Raw genomic sequence first — 17,226 nt, 5'->3', positions numbered from 1 at the left:
GGGCTCACCCGCAGACCTAACCGCAAATGCCAGATCAGCTCTACCTAGCTCTGTGACCTCGAGCAAGTTCCTCGGCCCCTCCCAGCCTCAGTTTCCTCTGCATCAGCTGGGATGGTACACACTCCCCTCCTCATAAAGTTGCCCGTTCCTTGGAGGGCTGGGTGGATTTTGTTTGCCTTGTTGCTCCATTCCTGGGTCTAGCACCGTGCCTGGCCCCCTCAGCAGCTGCTCCAAGAAATTTTATAAAAGGGATATTATTTGAATGATCTAATGGATTAATTTCCCTCTCCTTCCCACCCACTCCCATCCTGCCAGTTTGTAACAGGGACTTGGTTTTGTACATCTTTCGGCTCAGATTTTGCCTTGGATAGACTCTAGAGAGATCTGCAGGTTCATCAGCAGGATTTCTGCTCTGTGATTTACAATCATGAAACTCACAACAAAGAGAAAGTCAGCCGACCCTGGGGCACGTCCCTATGGAACAGAAGGTGGACTGTTCTGCCCTTAGCCACTCTGGTCCTCTGGGCAAGTCACTCACCTCACTGGGATAAGCACCCTAGTGACTTAAGGTCCTTCCTGGCTCTGACCCTCCCCCCAGCCAGGTCACCCCTCCTGCCTTGTGCCAAGTCAAGGCAGAGAAAGAATCATGTACAGGCAGGGCGTAGGGTTAATTTGCTGCAGAGGCTCCAGGGCCCCACCAAGGAGAGGGTGTGGATTTGGTATCTGCCTTAAGGAAAGGAAGTCTCGGCCCTGAGATCTTTTTCTTTCTGAGGGCATCAGGCAACTCAAAGGAGATGGGATGGGTGATCAAGAACAGGCTAACAGGTTCATGGAGAAGGGTCACTTCCACGGCATGGGCTGGGTCTGCCACCCTATCAGCAGACCATGGCGAGGACTGGGGTGGACGGAGGACTGAAAGCATGTCTCATTCTTCAGGCTGCTGTTTAACCAACACTGGAGCCCAGGCCACACCCAGGCTCAAGGAACCTGCCAGGGACTGGCCACAGCCCCATCATTCACAGACCTCTCCCACCTGTCTTGACAGAATTAGGAACCATCACCTCTTCCCACCCACCTTGGGTGGGGGTGCCCTAAGTGACAGGCCCAGATGACATGATTGCCAGGAAGAATGTGAGAGAGGCCCAGCCCAGGCCCGCCTCAGGGACCTCATGCATGACCTTCCTTCTCCAGGGCCTCTGGACAAGAACTGCCCGGGCATTTGGTAGGCTGTGCAGAGAGGCAGCAACAATCATCAGACCTGACTTCAGCATTTTAATATGATGTGACCCAGACAACTTAATTTCTCTGCCTCAGTCTCTCCTGCTGTAAAACAGACCTATAACTTGCCAGTTGGGATGCTTACATCAAACATGTAGGTAGCACCTTACACTTGGCTCATCTCTCAGCAGTGGCCAAGGAATGGAGCTTTCCTTCCTAATGAGAGCAGCCAGGCCCAGACTGTGCCCCCTCAGGCACCGCCAGGCCCCAGGACTTTGTCCTCGGGCCAGAAGATTGGCCTTGGCTAGCTGTGCTCCACCACTCCCAGCTTCCTGCCATCGATTGCTCAAAAACCCAAGCCCAAAAAAGAAAGTAAACAAACACACGAGAGCCCAGAGAAAGAAAACATGAGGAGCAGAGCAAACAGAAATGTCTAGTTCAGCAACCCCATGGCAGCTCCAGGATCAAACTGCTGCAAATGAGGCCACCTTCCGCTCCCATCTCTGGTTTCTCCCCACAATCAGGTATTGCCCTGCTCCCTGTGATGTTAGTTCTCTCAGCACAGCTTGCCAGATCCTCCAGGCTGCCCAATCCTTCCTGAGACCTGAGATCTTTAGAGATAATGATGGTGCTTTTCCAGCCTTCCCTTTCACACACACACACACACACTCACTCATTCACATCCCACTTGATTCCCAGATCAGCCTACGGCAGAAAGAATTCCCATAATCCTAAGAGGGAGGAGCCCTCACCATAACCCAAAGAAAAAGGACAGGAAGGCAAGGTCCCTGGTACCCAGATTTATTTTACATTCTCTGCTTCCAGGGGGGACTTGAGGGCTGCTGGGCTGGCAGGAGGACAGCACATACCCGTTTCCCTGGAATACATCTGGGACAGGCCAGTCCTTGGAAGCCCCGCTCTTCCTGGGCACCAAGGCAGCCGGAATGATGAGCACGGCCCAGGCGCAGGGTTTGGCAGCCTTTGGGAAGAGGGAGCCTTCAGGCAAGACCTCTTGCCAGGCAGCAAATACTAAGGAAGAGTCGTGTCCATCCCCCACCACACTCCCAGGCCCAGCTGGAGGCAGGGAGGCAGAGAGGATGGCAAGCAAGCTGCAGTGACAAGGGAGAAAGCCCTCCAGGCACAGGCGGCCTTTGGTCTCTATTAGGTTAGGAAGCTGGTTCTTGTTAGAGGAACCCCATGGGGGTAAAGCTGGGAGCCGGTCCCTGTTAAAAGGAAACGCCATAGTGGGGTGGGGGACTCAGGGGTCTGGTCTCAATAAGGCCTGAAACAGTCTCCACTTCAAAGCAGACCTCTATATTTGGGGAGTGGGGAAGGGGAGGAAATAAAAGGGCTGTTAGAGGAATGCTTGTGAGTCGTGGGTGGGAATCAGTCCAGGGGGCTTCAAGGGAGGTTCTGTAGGAAAGACTGCTGGGCTTGTCTGCAGATGCCAGCAGCTCAGGTCCTGGGGGAGGGGTATGTGTAGGGGGGGTCCTCTCTCCCTCCCATAAGTGCTCTGTTCCCCACCCCATCCTGGGTGGGCTCTGAGTTGCCACGGAGACCACTCACACCGGGGCTACATAATTTCCAGGGAATGTCCCAAATTTCTGGGTCCTCCTGGAGACACCTGAAAGAGGAAAGACAGAAAGAACATTCCCCACTTTTAAAAACAGGAATGGGGTGAGCTAGTGGTGGTGGTGGGGAAGTGAGAGCCCTGCCCTCTGCTGGCAGTACCCAGAACTGCAGGTGGAATCCAGGTCCCAGGGAAGGAGGAGTCTACTTTTCCTCACTCTTGGCCCCTAGAAGCAGAAGCCTCCAAGATGGGCCCAGCCACGCATCATGATGTTGATAATGATGGGCGAATCTGAGCACTCAACCAACTGTGCATAACTTTGCACACAGCCCTGAATAACCCCTCAGGAAAGCAAGGAAGCAGGAGAATGAATCACAGAACTTAAGTAGGGAGGAATCTCACTGGTCTAGTATGACACCCTAATTTTAGAGATGGGGCAGGTAAGGTATATGACAAGGCCATGTCAATTCCCCCAAAGCATTCAGCTGCTCAGAGGTAGAAGCGGGACCAAAATCCAGGCTTCTGTCTACTACAACCCCCCAAAATTTGTGTCCTGGGGTAGAGGAAGAGAAATGCTAGGAGCTACAGGAAAATAAAATTAAATTAAAGTTCTGACCGTCCCTTCCCCTCAGGCAGCCACCCACTTCCGTGAGCAGCTGAGGGCCCTCTTGCCCCTAGGCCTTACTGATACTCTTCCCCTCCCTAGAGGGCCTCCCTTCTCCTCTCTGCCTCCCCAAATCCTTCCACCGCCTCCCTCAGTTCCTCCAGGAAGCCTTCCCTGATCTGCACTGTCCAAAATGATACTCACATGTGGCTGATGAGCACTTGAAATGTGCCAGTGTAACTGAGAAGACAACTGTTCTCAACCTTCCCTCTAAAAAAGCCCTTGGGGCTTATTCCACAAAAGTGGTACTTTTTCCTCTTATCTTTAATAGGAGTTGTAAAAAAAGAAAAAAATGCAGAAGTGTACAGACTAAAATTAGAATGTGTCCCCAAGACTTCATTTAGGTGAACTTGATCAGGTGGTGCTAAGAGTAAAGAACCCGACTGCCAATGTAGGAGACGTAAGAGATGAGGGTTCAATCCTTGGGTCGGGAAGACCCCCTGGAGGAGGGCATGGCAACAAACTCCAGTATTCTTGCCTGGAGAAGCCCATGGAGAGAGGACCCTGGTGGGTATAGTCCATAAGGTTGCAAAGAGTTGGACACAGCTGAGCGACTTTGCACTCACGCACAAAGTGCTGCCATTTTGCCATATATGTACAGCATGGTGGGCTACAAAGCCTTTGTCACAAACCTATAGTACCTATTTCAGCTGCCCCCAGTCCAGTGGTTAAGACTCCGTGCTTCCAATGCAGAGGATGCATGTTCTATTCCTGGTCAGGGAACTAAGATACCACAAGCCGTGTGGTGTAGCCAAAAAATTGACAACTGGGCTTCCCTGCTGGCTCAGATGGTGAAGAATCTGCCTGCAATGCAGGAGACCCAGGTTGGATCCCTGGGTTGGGAAGATCCCCTGGAGGACGGAATGGTTACCCACTCTAGCATTCTTACCTGGGAAATCCCATGGACAGAGGAACCTGGCAAGCTACAGTCCATGGGGTTGCAAAGAGTCGGACACAACTGAGCAACTAACACCTTAGACCTAAATTACTCCTTCCATGAATTTGGTTTCCTTGGGGGAGGGGGATGGATTTTATGATGAATAAGAAATACTAATTTTTTAAAGTAAATTGACTTTGAAGATACAAAAAGTTAACTGCATGGAATAAAACTTGTAAATGAAAAAAAAAGAATGTGCCCTCAAGCCCACCCATCCAAGGAAAGGACTGCTAACAAGCTCTGTGTGTGTGTGTGTGTTTGGGGTGTGTGTGGTGTGTGTGTGTTTGGGGTGTGTGTGGTGTGTGTGTGTGTGTGTGTGTTAAGTCCCTTCAGTTGTGTCTGACTCTTTGCGACCCTATGGACTATAGCCCGCCAGGTTCTTCTGTCCATGGGATTCTCCAGGCATAAATACCAGAGCGAGTTGCCAAGCCCTCCTCCAGGGGATCTTCCCAACCCAGGGATCAAACCCGCATCTCTTACATCTACATTGGCAGGCGCATTCTTTACCACTAGCACCACCTGGGAAGCCCCATTTTAATAAGCTGGTGCTTCATAGTTACTGGTGTGTCAGAAGGGTGGTCAGCACTGAGGTGCTGGATTCAGATGAGAGAGGAAGGCTGTCACTCCTGTGGCCACTCCTCCCAAGGTACCCCCGCAACCCTTCAGGCCCTGGAGCCTGTTGAGCTAGAGCTTCTGGATGCTCACTGCTCTCTAGGGATGACCCCATCCCCTGAAGCTGCAGCCTGGACCTGACCCGCTCACTCTGGGAAAAAAGCATGCTGAGTGGTCACCGTGAACCAGGCCAAGGCCAACCTGAGACTTCCTGCTTTAGTCCTTGCCTGAGCTGCCCTTGAGTCAGCCTTGAGGGCTCAGATCTTTTTCCTCTCTCTTCTCTTGGGGGTGAGAGAGCTAGCTTCTAGCTCTGGGTGGTGGGGGTGGGGACACACAGGTGTGAGACTTGGTCCTCTCCACCAAGGGCTCAGCGTCTCAGGAGACAAGTCCCCCCACAACCCTCCCACCCAAGGACTGCTCCCCAGACACAGGTGTATGATGGAAGGAACAGAGGCCTGGGGGTCAGGAATCCCTGAGTCCCACTGGCTTCAACAATGACCCTGAGCAAGTCTGGTTTCCTCCCAGGCCTCACCCTTCTTCAGGGAATGAGAACAACAGAGTGCTGGCTTTGGGAAAGCAGCCAGTGCTGGGCTGGAAGGGTGGGAGGTGGTCAGCCCATGAATCTTTGCTGAACCAGTCCTGGCAGGCAGGAGCAGCCACTCAAATCCCCACAGGATCCTGAGATAACCTTTCTGGCCTCTCCCCCAGGCCCTCCCCCCAGGACTCTGAGATACCCTTTCTGGCCTGTCCCCCAGCTCAGTCCCCTAGAACTCTGAGATGCACCTGCCCCCAGCCTGCCCGCCAGGCCCACCTACCCACAAACCAGCCGTCGTCACACTGCTGCATAACGTCCACACGGTCCCCCTCCCGCAGTTCCAGCTCATCCTCATTCTGGGGCCTGTACTGGTACATCGCCCGGTACCTACAGGAAACATTGCCATAGCAACCACCAGGACCCTAACCCCTCCCCAGACCAGGCCTGGCTAGTCCCGAACCAAGGTGGACACATTCTTGGAATTTCCCAGGTCCCTCCATGCTCCCATTAGTCTCTGGCCCAGCTCTGGGCATGGCGATTCTTTCCAGCTTCAGTGCCTCCATCCGAGGCCTGCTCCTTGCTCTCCAAACCCTAATCACCCACACTCCACCTCCCCTGAGCTCTCAATGCCTTCAAATCTGTGTTCCACTTTGCGCACACACCCACACTGACCTCAGCCCTGGAAACCCAGTGAGAGATGGAGGGGAGAGGTGCCCAGTGTGGGAGGCTTGCTCTCAGGCCCAGAGCTGGGAGGGACAGGTCAGGAACACTGCAGGCAAGTGTCCTCCCACTCCCGCACCCCCTGCCCCGCACACACCCCACTAAAATCACCCGTAAGCACTATAAGGACAAGCACTCCTTAGGAGAAATTTCCCAACTCCATCCTGGGTAGGGAGGAGTAAATTAGTATGTGCTCAACACTGCCTGTGGAGTAGCCCCCAACCCCGACCAAGCGTCCCAGATGGTACTCACGGGGTCCAGTGTATCTCGCTGGTGGTAGAGGATGAGGTCCCCAGGTCCGGGGGATGGCTGGAGCCTCCAGGATGGGACAGAGCTGACCTGGGGGTGCTGAGACTCTGGGTCCATAGGAGGGCAGGTGGGCACATGCAAACATGAGGAAGGAGGCATGAACCGGCCTGCCCCTTTCCCCAGGAACAGCATCCCACGCTGCCTCATCTCATCTTGCAGTCCCCATAGTACAGGGAGACCTGTCTGACTGTAACCTCACAGGTACTGGGAAGTTGGGCCCAGGTAGGGGAGGTGGCTGATCTGTACGTGTGCACAGAGCTGGGAGCAGGAGGAGTCCTGTGCATGGGCTCTATCTGCCCATAACAGTTTGCTGAGTGAGGGATGAACATAGGAGCACATGCCCTTGTCTGTGGTCAATGTCAGCATGACGACCAATGGCCATCATTGCCCATCAGCTACTTCCTACTAACCACCCTCTGCAGTGGGACTCGCTGTCCCCATTCTACAAGTGAGGAAACCCAAACCCAGAGAAGGTAAGTCATCTGCCCAAGGTCACACAGCAGGTGAATGGCAGACACCCCGGCTCCCAGCACACCCTGTCCCAAGACGCTGATACAGGTAAATCCCAAGAGTGGACTCTGGAAGGTCAGGAGGCCTGTGCTGGTTTGGGGGTCCCATCTAGAGACCCCTGCCTCCCTGGGCTGCAGCTCCAGGGTCTGGGGTCCTCAAGGACTGCAACACAAGGTTCTCTTCAGTCACCCCACTAGACTATCCTGAGCAGTTGGGGGAATTCCACAACACAGAGCCTCCAGGAACGGGGAATACAGCACAGGGAGCAGGGCTCACTCTCGGGTCTGAGGCAGGTCACCTTACCTGGGTCTGGGGTCTGGACTCCTGGGGAGGGAGGGAGAAGCCGGTGCGGCGGGGGGAGGTCTGGACCCCCCAGTCAGTGGGGTCAGCTGGGCTGCGTGGCGTTAAAGGAGAGCTGGGGCGACAGACCAGGCGGGCGGTGGGCAGGCGGGGAGATGCAGGGAGCTGGGGGCCGTCATCACAGAGCCGGACCCGGGGCTCCCGGGTCACCTGCACGTAGCTGGCGGGGAAGATGCCCTGGCGCCCGGTGCCCGAGATGCGGCCCTCGTACCAGTGCTCATTCACCTTGCGGATCAGGCAGATGCGCTCCCCCTGGTCACAGAGAGGGAGGGAGGTAGTATCTGCAGGCCCTTGGCTGCCAGGCACAGGAGGGTGCAGAGTCATTGTAACCTAACACCTTGCATGGAGGGATCAGGCTTGGAGGGCACCAGCTGGTTATATACAGGTCACACAGCTCCATGGCAGGTTGGTAAGGAGTACCGCGCAGGTGTTAGCACCACTGCCATGACTGGGTCCTTTCCTGCCTCCACCTTGGAGGTCATCACCGCATCCAAAAACAAACTCCCTGAGGACAGCTGGTGTGTCCCCAAGCCCACATACTGACTACTGTTAGTGGGGCTGTCCTAGGAAGGACGGTCTCCAGCCCCCCTCCTGCTCCCACCTCTCTCCATCCAGCCATCCCCTTCCTCCTCTCTCGCTAGACCAGCTCTTCCAGGGCAACATTCACTAGGTGCATTCACGCCCTTTGCCCTCAAAATAAACCAAGAGGGACCAGTTCCCTTGCTTTCTGGGGCATTACTCCATTTTCTTTTTTTTCTTTGTTTTTGAATTTTTTGGCTGCACTGCATTGCACGTGGGAACTTAATTCCCTGACCAGGGATAGAACCTGTGTCGCCTGCATTAGAAGTGCAGAGCCTTAACCACTGGACTGTCAGGGAAGTCTCAACATTTTTCAAGCTTTCTGAACCATTATCTATAGTAAAAAGAATATGTTGTAATATCAATCCAGTACACCCACCCACCCACACACACACACACCTGTCTAAGAGTTGGATGAAATACCCTTTCTACATGCAAGGTATTCTAAGACTTCCATTCTATTATTTTTAAAATGCTGATGTGATCCTCACAGCCTACCAACCTGCAACTTGAGAAAAAGCACAACTACTCTAGAAGTTTTGAACATTTTAAAAATGGGCAAGGGACTTCCCTGGTGTTTCAGTGGCTAAGACTCTGCACTCCCAATGCAGGGGGCCCAGGTTCGGTCCCTGGTCAGGGAACTAGATCCCACATGCTGCAACTAAGACCCAGGACAACCAAATAAATTAAAATAAATAAACAAATAAAAATGGACAGGAGACTTCCCTGATGGTCCAATGGTTAAGAGTCCGCCTACCAATGCAGGGGACTCGGTTTAATCCCTGGTCAGGGAACTAAAATTGTACATGCTGTGGGGCAACCAAGCCCCCATGCCACAACTAGAGAGCCTGAGCACCACAACGACTGAGCCCACATGCTCTAGAACCCACGTGCTGTAACAGAAGCCTGCGTGCCACAACAAAGAGCCTATGCAGCAAAAAAAAATAATAAAAGTAAATAAATTAAAATGGGCACAATTAAGGGAAATATATCCAAAGAGATTGAGAATAAAAATCTGAAACACTAGTGAAAATAGGTATATCTGATTTTTTTTTTAAAGAATATTTTTACTGCACACATTTACCTATGTCTTCAGCTGCCCTTACCCTGCCCCACCCCCCTTTCCCCCTGGCCAAGCGTACTTTTCTGAAGGAAAGCTCCACCTCCAGATCCCCCTTGAAGTTGTACTGGGCCACGGCTTCTCCATACTCCAGCACCTGGTAGGTCGGAGGCTTGATGGGCTTGGGAATCTCATCTGCTGGCAGCACCTGGAGGAAGAGAGGACATGTGATTCAGCTTGGGTATCAACTGGGCACAGACCTGGGCTCCTGGGGAAGCAATATGAGCAAGGTCTGTCCCCAGACCACACTGGAGACAGATACCAAACACAAGCCTGGGGGGAGCCAGCAGTGAGCACAGGGCACAGGGGTAGTCAGTCCCAGAATGCTTCTGGAGGAAGAATTTTCACCAGAAGTTATGTGGAGTGGGCATTATCAGAGTGGACAATGGCGGTGCAAACAGGAGAGAGTTTACATTGGGGCACAGAAGGATATGAGAGGTACCAAGGAGCAGGGAACTCCTGGTAGCCTGTTCTAAAAGTGAGGATCTACCATTTCACCACTGCTTAGAACCAAGTGTCCCTCCTCCCCCTCCACTTTTACCCCATCATGTGCCCAGGGTCCCCATGCTCTTGTCACTTCATCCTACTCAGAAAAATCAAGATGCTAATAAACTAGTTCATACTAAGATATAAAACTTCCTTGGTGGCTCAGACGATTGCCTGGTGGGGCAACAGTGCATGGAGTCGCAAAGAGCTGGACACGACTGAGTAACACTTCCGGCATTTCAAGATGTAAATGACTGATGATATGCAATACTGGATATACTTGTGGAACTTCAGGATCAGGGACATCGTTTTAAGGATAGAGGAGGTCTATTGATGCCTAGGAGATAAAGAGCCTGAAATAGACGACTCAATCGATGGGTCAAAGAGGAAGCCACAAAGAAATGACAATAGTCTGAGCTGAATGAAAAAAACAAAAACAAAACATCAACATCTGTGGGTTGTAGGTAAAAGCTATACTTAGAGAGGAATTTATAGCATTAAATGTTTACACTTAGGAGAAAAAGGTTTCAGATCAATAATCTGAACTACCACTCAAAGAAACTAGAAAAAGAACTTAACACAAGCTGAATAAAGGAAATAATGAAGAGGCAGAAATCAATGAAATTGAAAACAAAAGTAGAGAAAAATCAATGAAATCGAAAGTTGTTTCTTTGAAAAGATCCATAAAATTAACCAATTTCTAGCCAGAATAAGAAAAGACAGAGATTATCAATGTCAGGAATGAAGGAAAGGACATTACTTTGGATCACAATAAACTGTGGAAAATTCTGAAAGAGATGGGAATACCAGACCACCTGACCTGCCTCTTGAGAAACCTGTATGCAGGTCAGGAAGCAACAGTTAGAACTGGACATGGAACAACAGACTGGTTCCAAATAGGAAAAGGAGTATGTCAAGGCTGTATATTGTCACCCTGCTTATTTAACTTCTATGCAGAGTACATCATGAGAAATGCTGGGCTGGAGGAAGCACAAGCTGGAATCAAGATTGCCAGGAGAAATATCAGTAACCTCAGATATGCAGATGACACCACCCTTATGGCAGAAAGTGAAGAAGAACTAAAGAGCCTCTTGATGAAAGTGAAAGAGGAGAGTGAAAAAGTTGGCTTAAAGCTCAACATTCAGAAAACGAAGATCATGGTATCCGATCCCATCACTTCATGGCACATAGATGGGGAAACAGTGGAAACAGTGGCTGACTTGGGGGCTCCAAAATCACTGCAGATGGTGACTGCAACCATGAAATTAAAAGACGCTTACTCCTTGGAAGGAAAGTTAGGACCAACCTAGATAGCATATTAAAAAGCAGAGATATTACTTTGCCGACAAAGGTTTGTCTAGTCAAGGCTATGGTTTTTCCAGTGGTCATGTATGGATGTGAGAGCTGAACTATAAAGAAAGCTGAGTGCTGAAGAATTGATGCTTTTGAACTGTGGTGTTGGAGAAGACTCTTGAGAGTCCTGTGGACTGTGAGGAGATCCAACCATTCCATCCTAAAGGAGATCAGTCCCGTGTGTTCACTGGAAGGACTGATGTTGAAGCTGAAACTCCAATACCTTGGCCACCTGATGCAGAGAGCTGACTCATTGGAAAGGACCCTGATTCTGGGAAACATTGAGGGCAGGAGGAGAAGGGGACGACAGAGGATGAGATGGTTGGATGGCATCACTGACTCAATGGACAAGGGTCTGGGTGGACTCCAGGAGTTGGTGATGGACAGGGAGGCCTGGAGTGCTGCGGTTCATGGGGTCGCAAAGAGTCAGACACAACTGAGCCTCTGAACTGAACTGACATTAAGAGGATAATAACAAACATAGGTTCAATCCCTAGTCTGGGAAGACACCACATGCCTCGGGGCAACTAAGCTCGTGCACCTCAACTACTGAAGCCTGAGCACTCTAGACTCCGTGCTCTGCAACAAGAGAAGCCATCACAAGGAGAAGCCCATGGACCACAACTAGAAAGTGTAGTCTCACTTGCTGCAACTAGAGAAAGCCCAGTCGCAGCAATGAAGACCCAGTGCAGTCAAAAATAAATATTTAAGAGGATAATAATGAAATATTATGAACAACTTTATGCTGATATATCAGATAATCTGAAATTCCTTAAAAGATGCAAATACTCAATAACTCATAGCCCCATATCTATCAAACCCAGAACCTTGTCTCTGGATTCGGATTCTAGATTTTCTACTTAACAACTTGGCTCTGAACCTTAGTGCATCTGTAAAATGGGGGTGATCTACTACTTTGCCAGGTTGATCGGGGGATTGAGGGAGGTGATACACAGGAAGGAGAGGACACAAGTATATGTGACTGGTGAACCATCTCAGACTTCATATTCTTGTCAGTTGCAATTAGATTTCTTCCCAAAAGACAGCTGGAGATGTAGGTTTTGAGAGGTGGATTCTGAGTGGTGAAAGTGGGGGACGCTGAGAGGACTGATGGCCTCCAGTACAGGAACTGGGATTTTTTGTTCTTCCCCCTGGTCTGGGCTCCACCTTTAGGCCTTCGTTAACAAACATTTCCTGGAGGGCATGAATGAGGCTGAGACTTGGCCCCTACCCCAGCTCACAGTTTTAGTCTTAGGAAACTTGCCAGGTGTGAGGGAGCAGCCAGTTCTGGAGAGGTTCCCTGGCTGGTTAAAGGGGGTCTGCATTCTCTAAGTCTCTGCAAACCCTTCCACCCTCCTGGCAGGGCCCCTTGCTTGTCGCCCCACTCACCTCCACGTAATTAGCAGGGAAGATGCCCAGGCGGCCATGGTGCTCTCCCTCCAGCCAGTTCTTGTCCACCTCCTTGTGGATGTAGACAATGTCACCCTTCTTCAGAGTCAGTTCCCTGAAGGCCAGAGCAAGGACATTCAGCAATCTGAAGTCCTCAGGGTCCTCCAGACTCTGCCCAGTGTCCCCGAAATCCCTCCCCACCCTCTAGGGGGGCACACTGCAGTCCTGTCCTCCCAGGGACTGCCACAGGGAAGGCAAGAGGCAGAATGGTACTTACTTAGGGGACTGGGCCTGGAAGTCAAACTTGAGCCGGGCGGCCTTCCTCTGGGCAGGGGGAGAAGACAGAGCAGGTGACCTCAGTCATTCAGCCCGCAAGTAGGCAAGAGCACTCACAGGGACCCACCCCAGGCCCTCCTTGCACCCTGATGGTCCCACCCGCCCTTACCTTCTTCTCTTCCTTCCTGGCAGGACTGCCCCCTGGATCAGAGGCACTAGGGTCTGTGGAGAAGCACTGCCTCAGCTTCGGAAGGCCATGTCTTGGGGGGCAGGGCTGGGATGGGGCTCTGTCCCCCCCTCCCTGCCCAGGACAGGAACCAGTGGGAACAGGGGGGTTCCGTGACCTTCCTGCCACCTCTGCAGGGGCACCACCTTATCTGGAGCAGTGGTGCTGGCAGAGGGGGCCGTCTGGGTGAGAACAAGAGCAGTATCTGGTTCTCACCTCGAGCTGAGGAAGGGTAGACAAAGTCCCTCCGACCTAGGAAGGGGCTTCCTCCATCCGCCATCCTGTGGGGGCTCAGGGAGGAACTCGGGTAAAGTGCATTCGGGGAGCTGGAGCTCCAGGCGGAGGCCGGGCTGCGCGGGGACGACGCAGGAGTGAGCCACCTGTCTGGAGCTTCACCCTCGACCCGGCTCCCCACTGCCCGCCCGAACGCCCCCCACCCTCACCACTCCCTCCCCCCATCTCCCCTACCCCACCCCTCCTTCTCTGGAGGCGTCTCCCAGGTCCCGGGCCCTCAGCAGGATGTCCTACTTCCCGAGTGGTCAAGGCCGGGAAAGGGTGCGGCCCGGGGGTGGGGGAGGCGGGAGTGAGCGCAGGATCCCTTCGCTGCTGCGACCCGAGTCCCCCCGGGCCGGGGAACCAGCTTCCCTCGGCGGACCAGGGACGGCCCCCCAACCCGGCCGACGAGCGGCGGATCGGGTCCCCGCCGGCCCCTCTCCGCGCTCCCGCCCCTCCTCCCGCCGTCGGCGTCCGGGGCTCGCCACCCCTCCCCGCGCCACGTCTCCACCGCCACTCACCGCGCTGGGGGCCGCGGCTCCCGGGACCGTCGGGGCGCCTGAGAGCTCTGTGCGGGAGACGGGCGCGGTCAAGGCCCGGGACGCCGCCTCCGGAAAACTTTGCGGCCGGGAAGGGAGCGGGAGGGGGAGCGGGAGAGGAGGGGCGGGAGGGACGCGGGGCGGCGGGCCGGGAGCGGGAGGAGCGAGGAGCCGGGGGAGGGACGGCGGGTTTGGAAGGAGGAGGGAAGGCCGGGACATGGGGCCCCGGGGCTGAGGTCCCGGGGGCGAGGGACCCCGCCGGCTCCGGAGGGGAAGCTGACGTGGAGTCGGCCCAGGGAGGGCTCTTAGGGGTCGCTAGGAACAGTGATCGCCCCGCACTTAAGGGAGGAGACTTGGATGGAGTCGCCCAAGGTCGCGAGTGCAGCTGGAGGCGATGCCTCTCGTCAGCCTGCCCCTCCCACCAAAGCCATGCCTGCGCGGCTCGGGGTTCCTGCATCCACCAGGAGGGCCCCGGGGGGCCGGTACCTTGGGGGACGGCTGCCCAGTCTCTATTGCCCGCAGGTCCTTGTCCAGCTCGGCGCTCAGCTTGGCCAGCTCTCTCTCCAGCAGGACCTGGGGGCGGGTTGTGCGGAGAGACTTGGGCCAGGGGCAAGGTTGGGGGCGGGGAGTATACCGTGGAGGGCGCTGGCCTGGGCGAAAATCAGGTGTGAGAAGCCTAATGGCCAACACGTCAAAGCTCGAGGCGCTGGGGTAAAGGGCAGGCTCAGGGGGCGGGGCCAGGCCAGGCTGACTACCTCTGGGCCTGCCAGGAGGTGTGTCTTGGGGTGTCAGGAGGGCCCTCCTTGCTGACCCAGCTCACCCATCCCTTACGACCAGGGTAACACTTCAGTATTTCCTGATGTGTTTCAGGACCAGGCTCCCTACTTCCTCTCCTGTCAAGTCTTTTATGGCCCTCTACAGCCTGGCTTCTCTCTATCCAACCCTGCCCTCCCTCCCACAGCCAGTCCAGCTGATGAGTGTTACACACACACACACACACACACACACACACACACACACACACACACACACACCCCCTTCCAGCCTCTGCCTGTGTCACCCCCATCCTGGGCACCCCCTCTCTTTGCCTGGCCTCCAAGCTCCATCTTCCAAGAATACTTCCTGACAATTCCAGTCCACCCTGATCAGTCTCTTCTCGGCCTGCTGTGATGAATACACAATTTTGAACACGTGTTTACTTAGCACCTACTGTATGCCAGAGGCTTCCCTGGTGAGTCAGATGGCAAAGAATCTGCCTGCACTGCAGGAGACCTGGGTTCGATCCCTAGGTTGGGAAGATTCCCTGGAGATGGGAATGGCTACCCAACTTCAGTATTCTTGCCTGGAGAATTTCATGGACGGAGAAGCCTGGTGGACGACAGTCCATGGGGTTGCAAAGAGTCGGACATGACTGAACAACTAACACTTTCACACACTGTATGCCAGGCACTGTCCTGGATGCTGGGGGTACAGAGCTAAACCATATGGGACTGGAGAGGGTCAGAGTTTTGAGTCCATGGCCTTGGCCCATGGTCATGGGGACCTTGACCACCCAGAAAATCCCTCACTGGTCCCCCAACATACTGTGTCCACTCCCACCCACCTGCCCATAGTACGCACCTCAATGGGCTGGGAGGGCTTCTCAACAGGGTCGTCTACCAGTGGTTTCTTGGGCTAAGAGTGGGAAGAGTGAGTCAGAGGGGGTGAAATCGCTCCCCTAATGCACGATTTGAGGGTACATCCTTTTCCAGAGAACCAGGCCCACACACCTTCTGCCCAGTCTCTAGTTCTTGCAGAAACTGGTTCCAGGATTCTTCCGTCCAGACATTGTCCGCTTTCTCTTGGCGTCTGAGCACCTGCATGGCAGGGAGTAGGCATCAGGTTGAAGAGAGGGGTACTGGGACACTGGCCAGGCTTGAAAAGCAGGCTTTCAGCCACTGTCCACTTCCGTGCCCATCAGCACCCTCCCCAGAATTCCAGGATCTTCTGGCTGCACAGGCTCCAAGATGAAGAACAGCTTTACCTGTGCTTGCAGCAGAAAGCGAAAGTCGCTCAGTTGTGTCTGACTCTTTGCGACCCCATGGACTATACAGACTATACCGACTACTGCAGCAGAGAGCCTGACCAGAGAGCATGGTGACGGGAGAAGTGCTGGGCAGGGAGAGGGGATGCTGGGCAAGCTACCTGCTTTGAGGTCTGGTGCAGGGAGGAGGGTGCTCCAGGACTGCAACTGAAGGTGCTTCGAAGAGACTCTTCAGAGATGTCCCAGCTTCTTCTAAAGAAAGGCAAAGACATCTTTCAGTTTCGTTTTAGGGAAACAGAGGCAGGTGTGAGCACACAGTCCTGGAGAGGGAGCTGCACCCCCTCCCCACCTGCTCTGGGCTGTGGAAGCAGTGTTAAATAGTAAAATGTTATTAGCTCTGAATTCAAATTCCAGTCCCACCACTTAGCTGTGTCTCCTTTGGTCTCAGAGCCTCTGATTCAACACCTATGAGAATGACTCCCACCTTTATAAGGGTGTGGGGAATCTTAGGTGAGGGAACATACCTGAGACACCCAAGACAGGGGTAACACATACACATCTGCTCCAGAAGTGGCCAGTCCCTTTCCTGCTGGCCTTGGTGAAATACCCTGCATTTGGCTTCTGTCTGGCCCCATGACTGTGGGTATGTACGTCTGTGCAGCTTCGATGAAGTTGGTCGCCATGACCAAGTGGTCTTGCACCCATACTCAAGGGTGTGAGACTACATCTTAGTTCCGGGAAAACCCAGGTCAGGGGAAAGAGCCTGCAGGCCTGACCCCAGAGCTCTGAACAAGTTACTTCTGCTCCACAGGTCTCAGTTCCCTGAGGTGCTAGATCATCGATGTCATCTGTCACAGTTACCTGAGTGTCCTTCCAGGACTCCCTTCTTGGCTGGCTGAAATCTTCCAGTTTCTGCTGAATTTGAATATTTCCACCAAGTGGAACCACTGTACCAAGCTTATCAAGTGATGGAATGTCTGAGGGGAGGGGCAGGATTTGTCGGCTGTTACTATGACTCTACTCTAGGAAGAACATCACTAACAACAGTGATATGAGAATGGAATACATTGTTCCTAATTTAACATCACTAACAACAGTGGTATGAGAATGGAATACATTGTTCCTAATTTAAGGAAGCTGTAGTCATAATTGGAAGGACTGATGCTGCAGCTGCAGCTCCAATCCTTTGGCCACCTGATGGGAAGAACTGACTCATTGGAAAAGACCCTGATGTTAGGAAAGATTGAAGGTAGGGGAAGGGAACAACAGAGGACGAGATGGTTAGACAGCATCACTGACTCAATGGACATGAATTTGAGAAAACTCCAGGAGGCAGTGGAGGACAGAGGAGCCTGGCATGCTGTAGTCCATGGGATCACAAAGAGTCGGACATAACTGAGCAACTGAACACCAACAACAACTAGTCATAATCAAGCTTGTATGATAATCATGTTTGTGGAGACTTGCAGTGTACTTTGATCTTCATGCCACCCTCTGATTCCCATTTAACAGATGGAGCTAGAGAAG

At 53.2% G+C, this 17,226-nt stretch overlaps 1 protein-coding gene across 7 annotated transcripts in view; it reads right to left on the bottom strand.

Annotated features, from left to right (window-relative positions):
• Positions 1–2,003: 2,003 nt before the first annotated feature.
• Positions 2,004–17,226, bottom strand: part of SORBS3 (sorbin and SH3 domain containing 3) — a 42,618-nt gene continuing 27,395 nt past the window's right edge. For 6 of the 7 annotated variants that reach the window (XM_070794889.1, XM_070794893.1, XM_070794892.1 and 3 more), the window contains 14 exons: positions 15,861–15,951; positions 15,446–15,532; positions 15,297–15,350; positions 14,163–14,249; positions 13,659–13,705; positions 13,081–13,214; positions 12,808–12,860; positions 12,640–12,686; positions 12,363–12,477; positions 9,157–9,282; positions 7,379–7,687; positions 6,509–6,612; positions 5,817–5,923; positions 2,004–2,842 (listed from right to left, as the gene is read on the bottom strand). In XM_070794889.1, the coding sequence (XP_070650990.1) occupies positions 2,781–2,842; positions 5,817–5,923; positions 6,509–6,612; positions 7,379–7,687; positions 9,157–9,282; positions 12,363–12,477; positions 12,640–12,686; positions 12,808–12,860; positions 13,081–13,214; positions 13,659–13,705; positions 14,163–14,249; positions 15,297–15,350; positions 15,446–15,532; positions 15,861–15,951 (1,423 nt within the window). In that variant the 3' untranslated portion in view covers positions 2,004–2,780. Of the gene's footprint in view, positions 2,843–5,816; positions 5,924–6,508; positions 6,613–7,378; positions 7,688–9,156; positions 9,283–12,362; positions 12,478–12,639; positions 12,687–12,807; positions 12,861–13,080; positions 13,215–13,337; positions 13,554–13,658; positions 13,706–14,162; positions 14,250–15,296; positions 15,351–15,445; positions 15,533–15,860; positions 15,952–17,226 lie in introns of those variants that run through there. The other variant, XM_070794894.1, reaches the window with a different exon arrangement.

Source organism: Bos indicus, chromosome 8 (assembly GCF_029378745.1).
Source record: "Bos indicus isolate NIAB-ARS_2022 breed Sahiwal x Tharparkar chromosome 8, NIAB-ARS_B.indTharparkar_mat_pri_1.0, whole genome shotgun sequence".
Taxonomy (NCBI): domain Eukaryota; kingdom Metazoa; phylum Chordata; class Mammalia; order Artiodactyla; family Bovidae; genus Bos; species Bos indicus.
The sequence above is the reverse complement of the archived record's forward strand: the minus strand, read 5'-3'. Positions and strand labels throughout refer to the sequence as shown.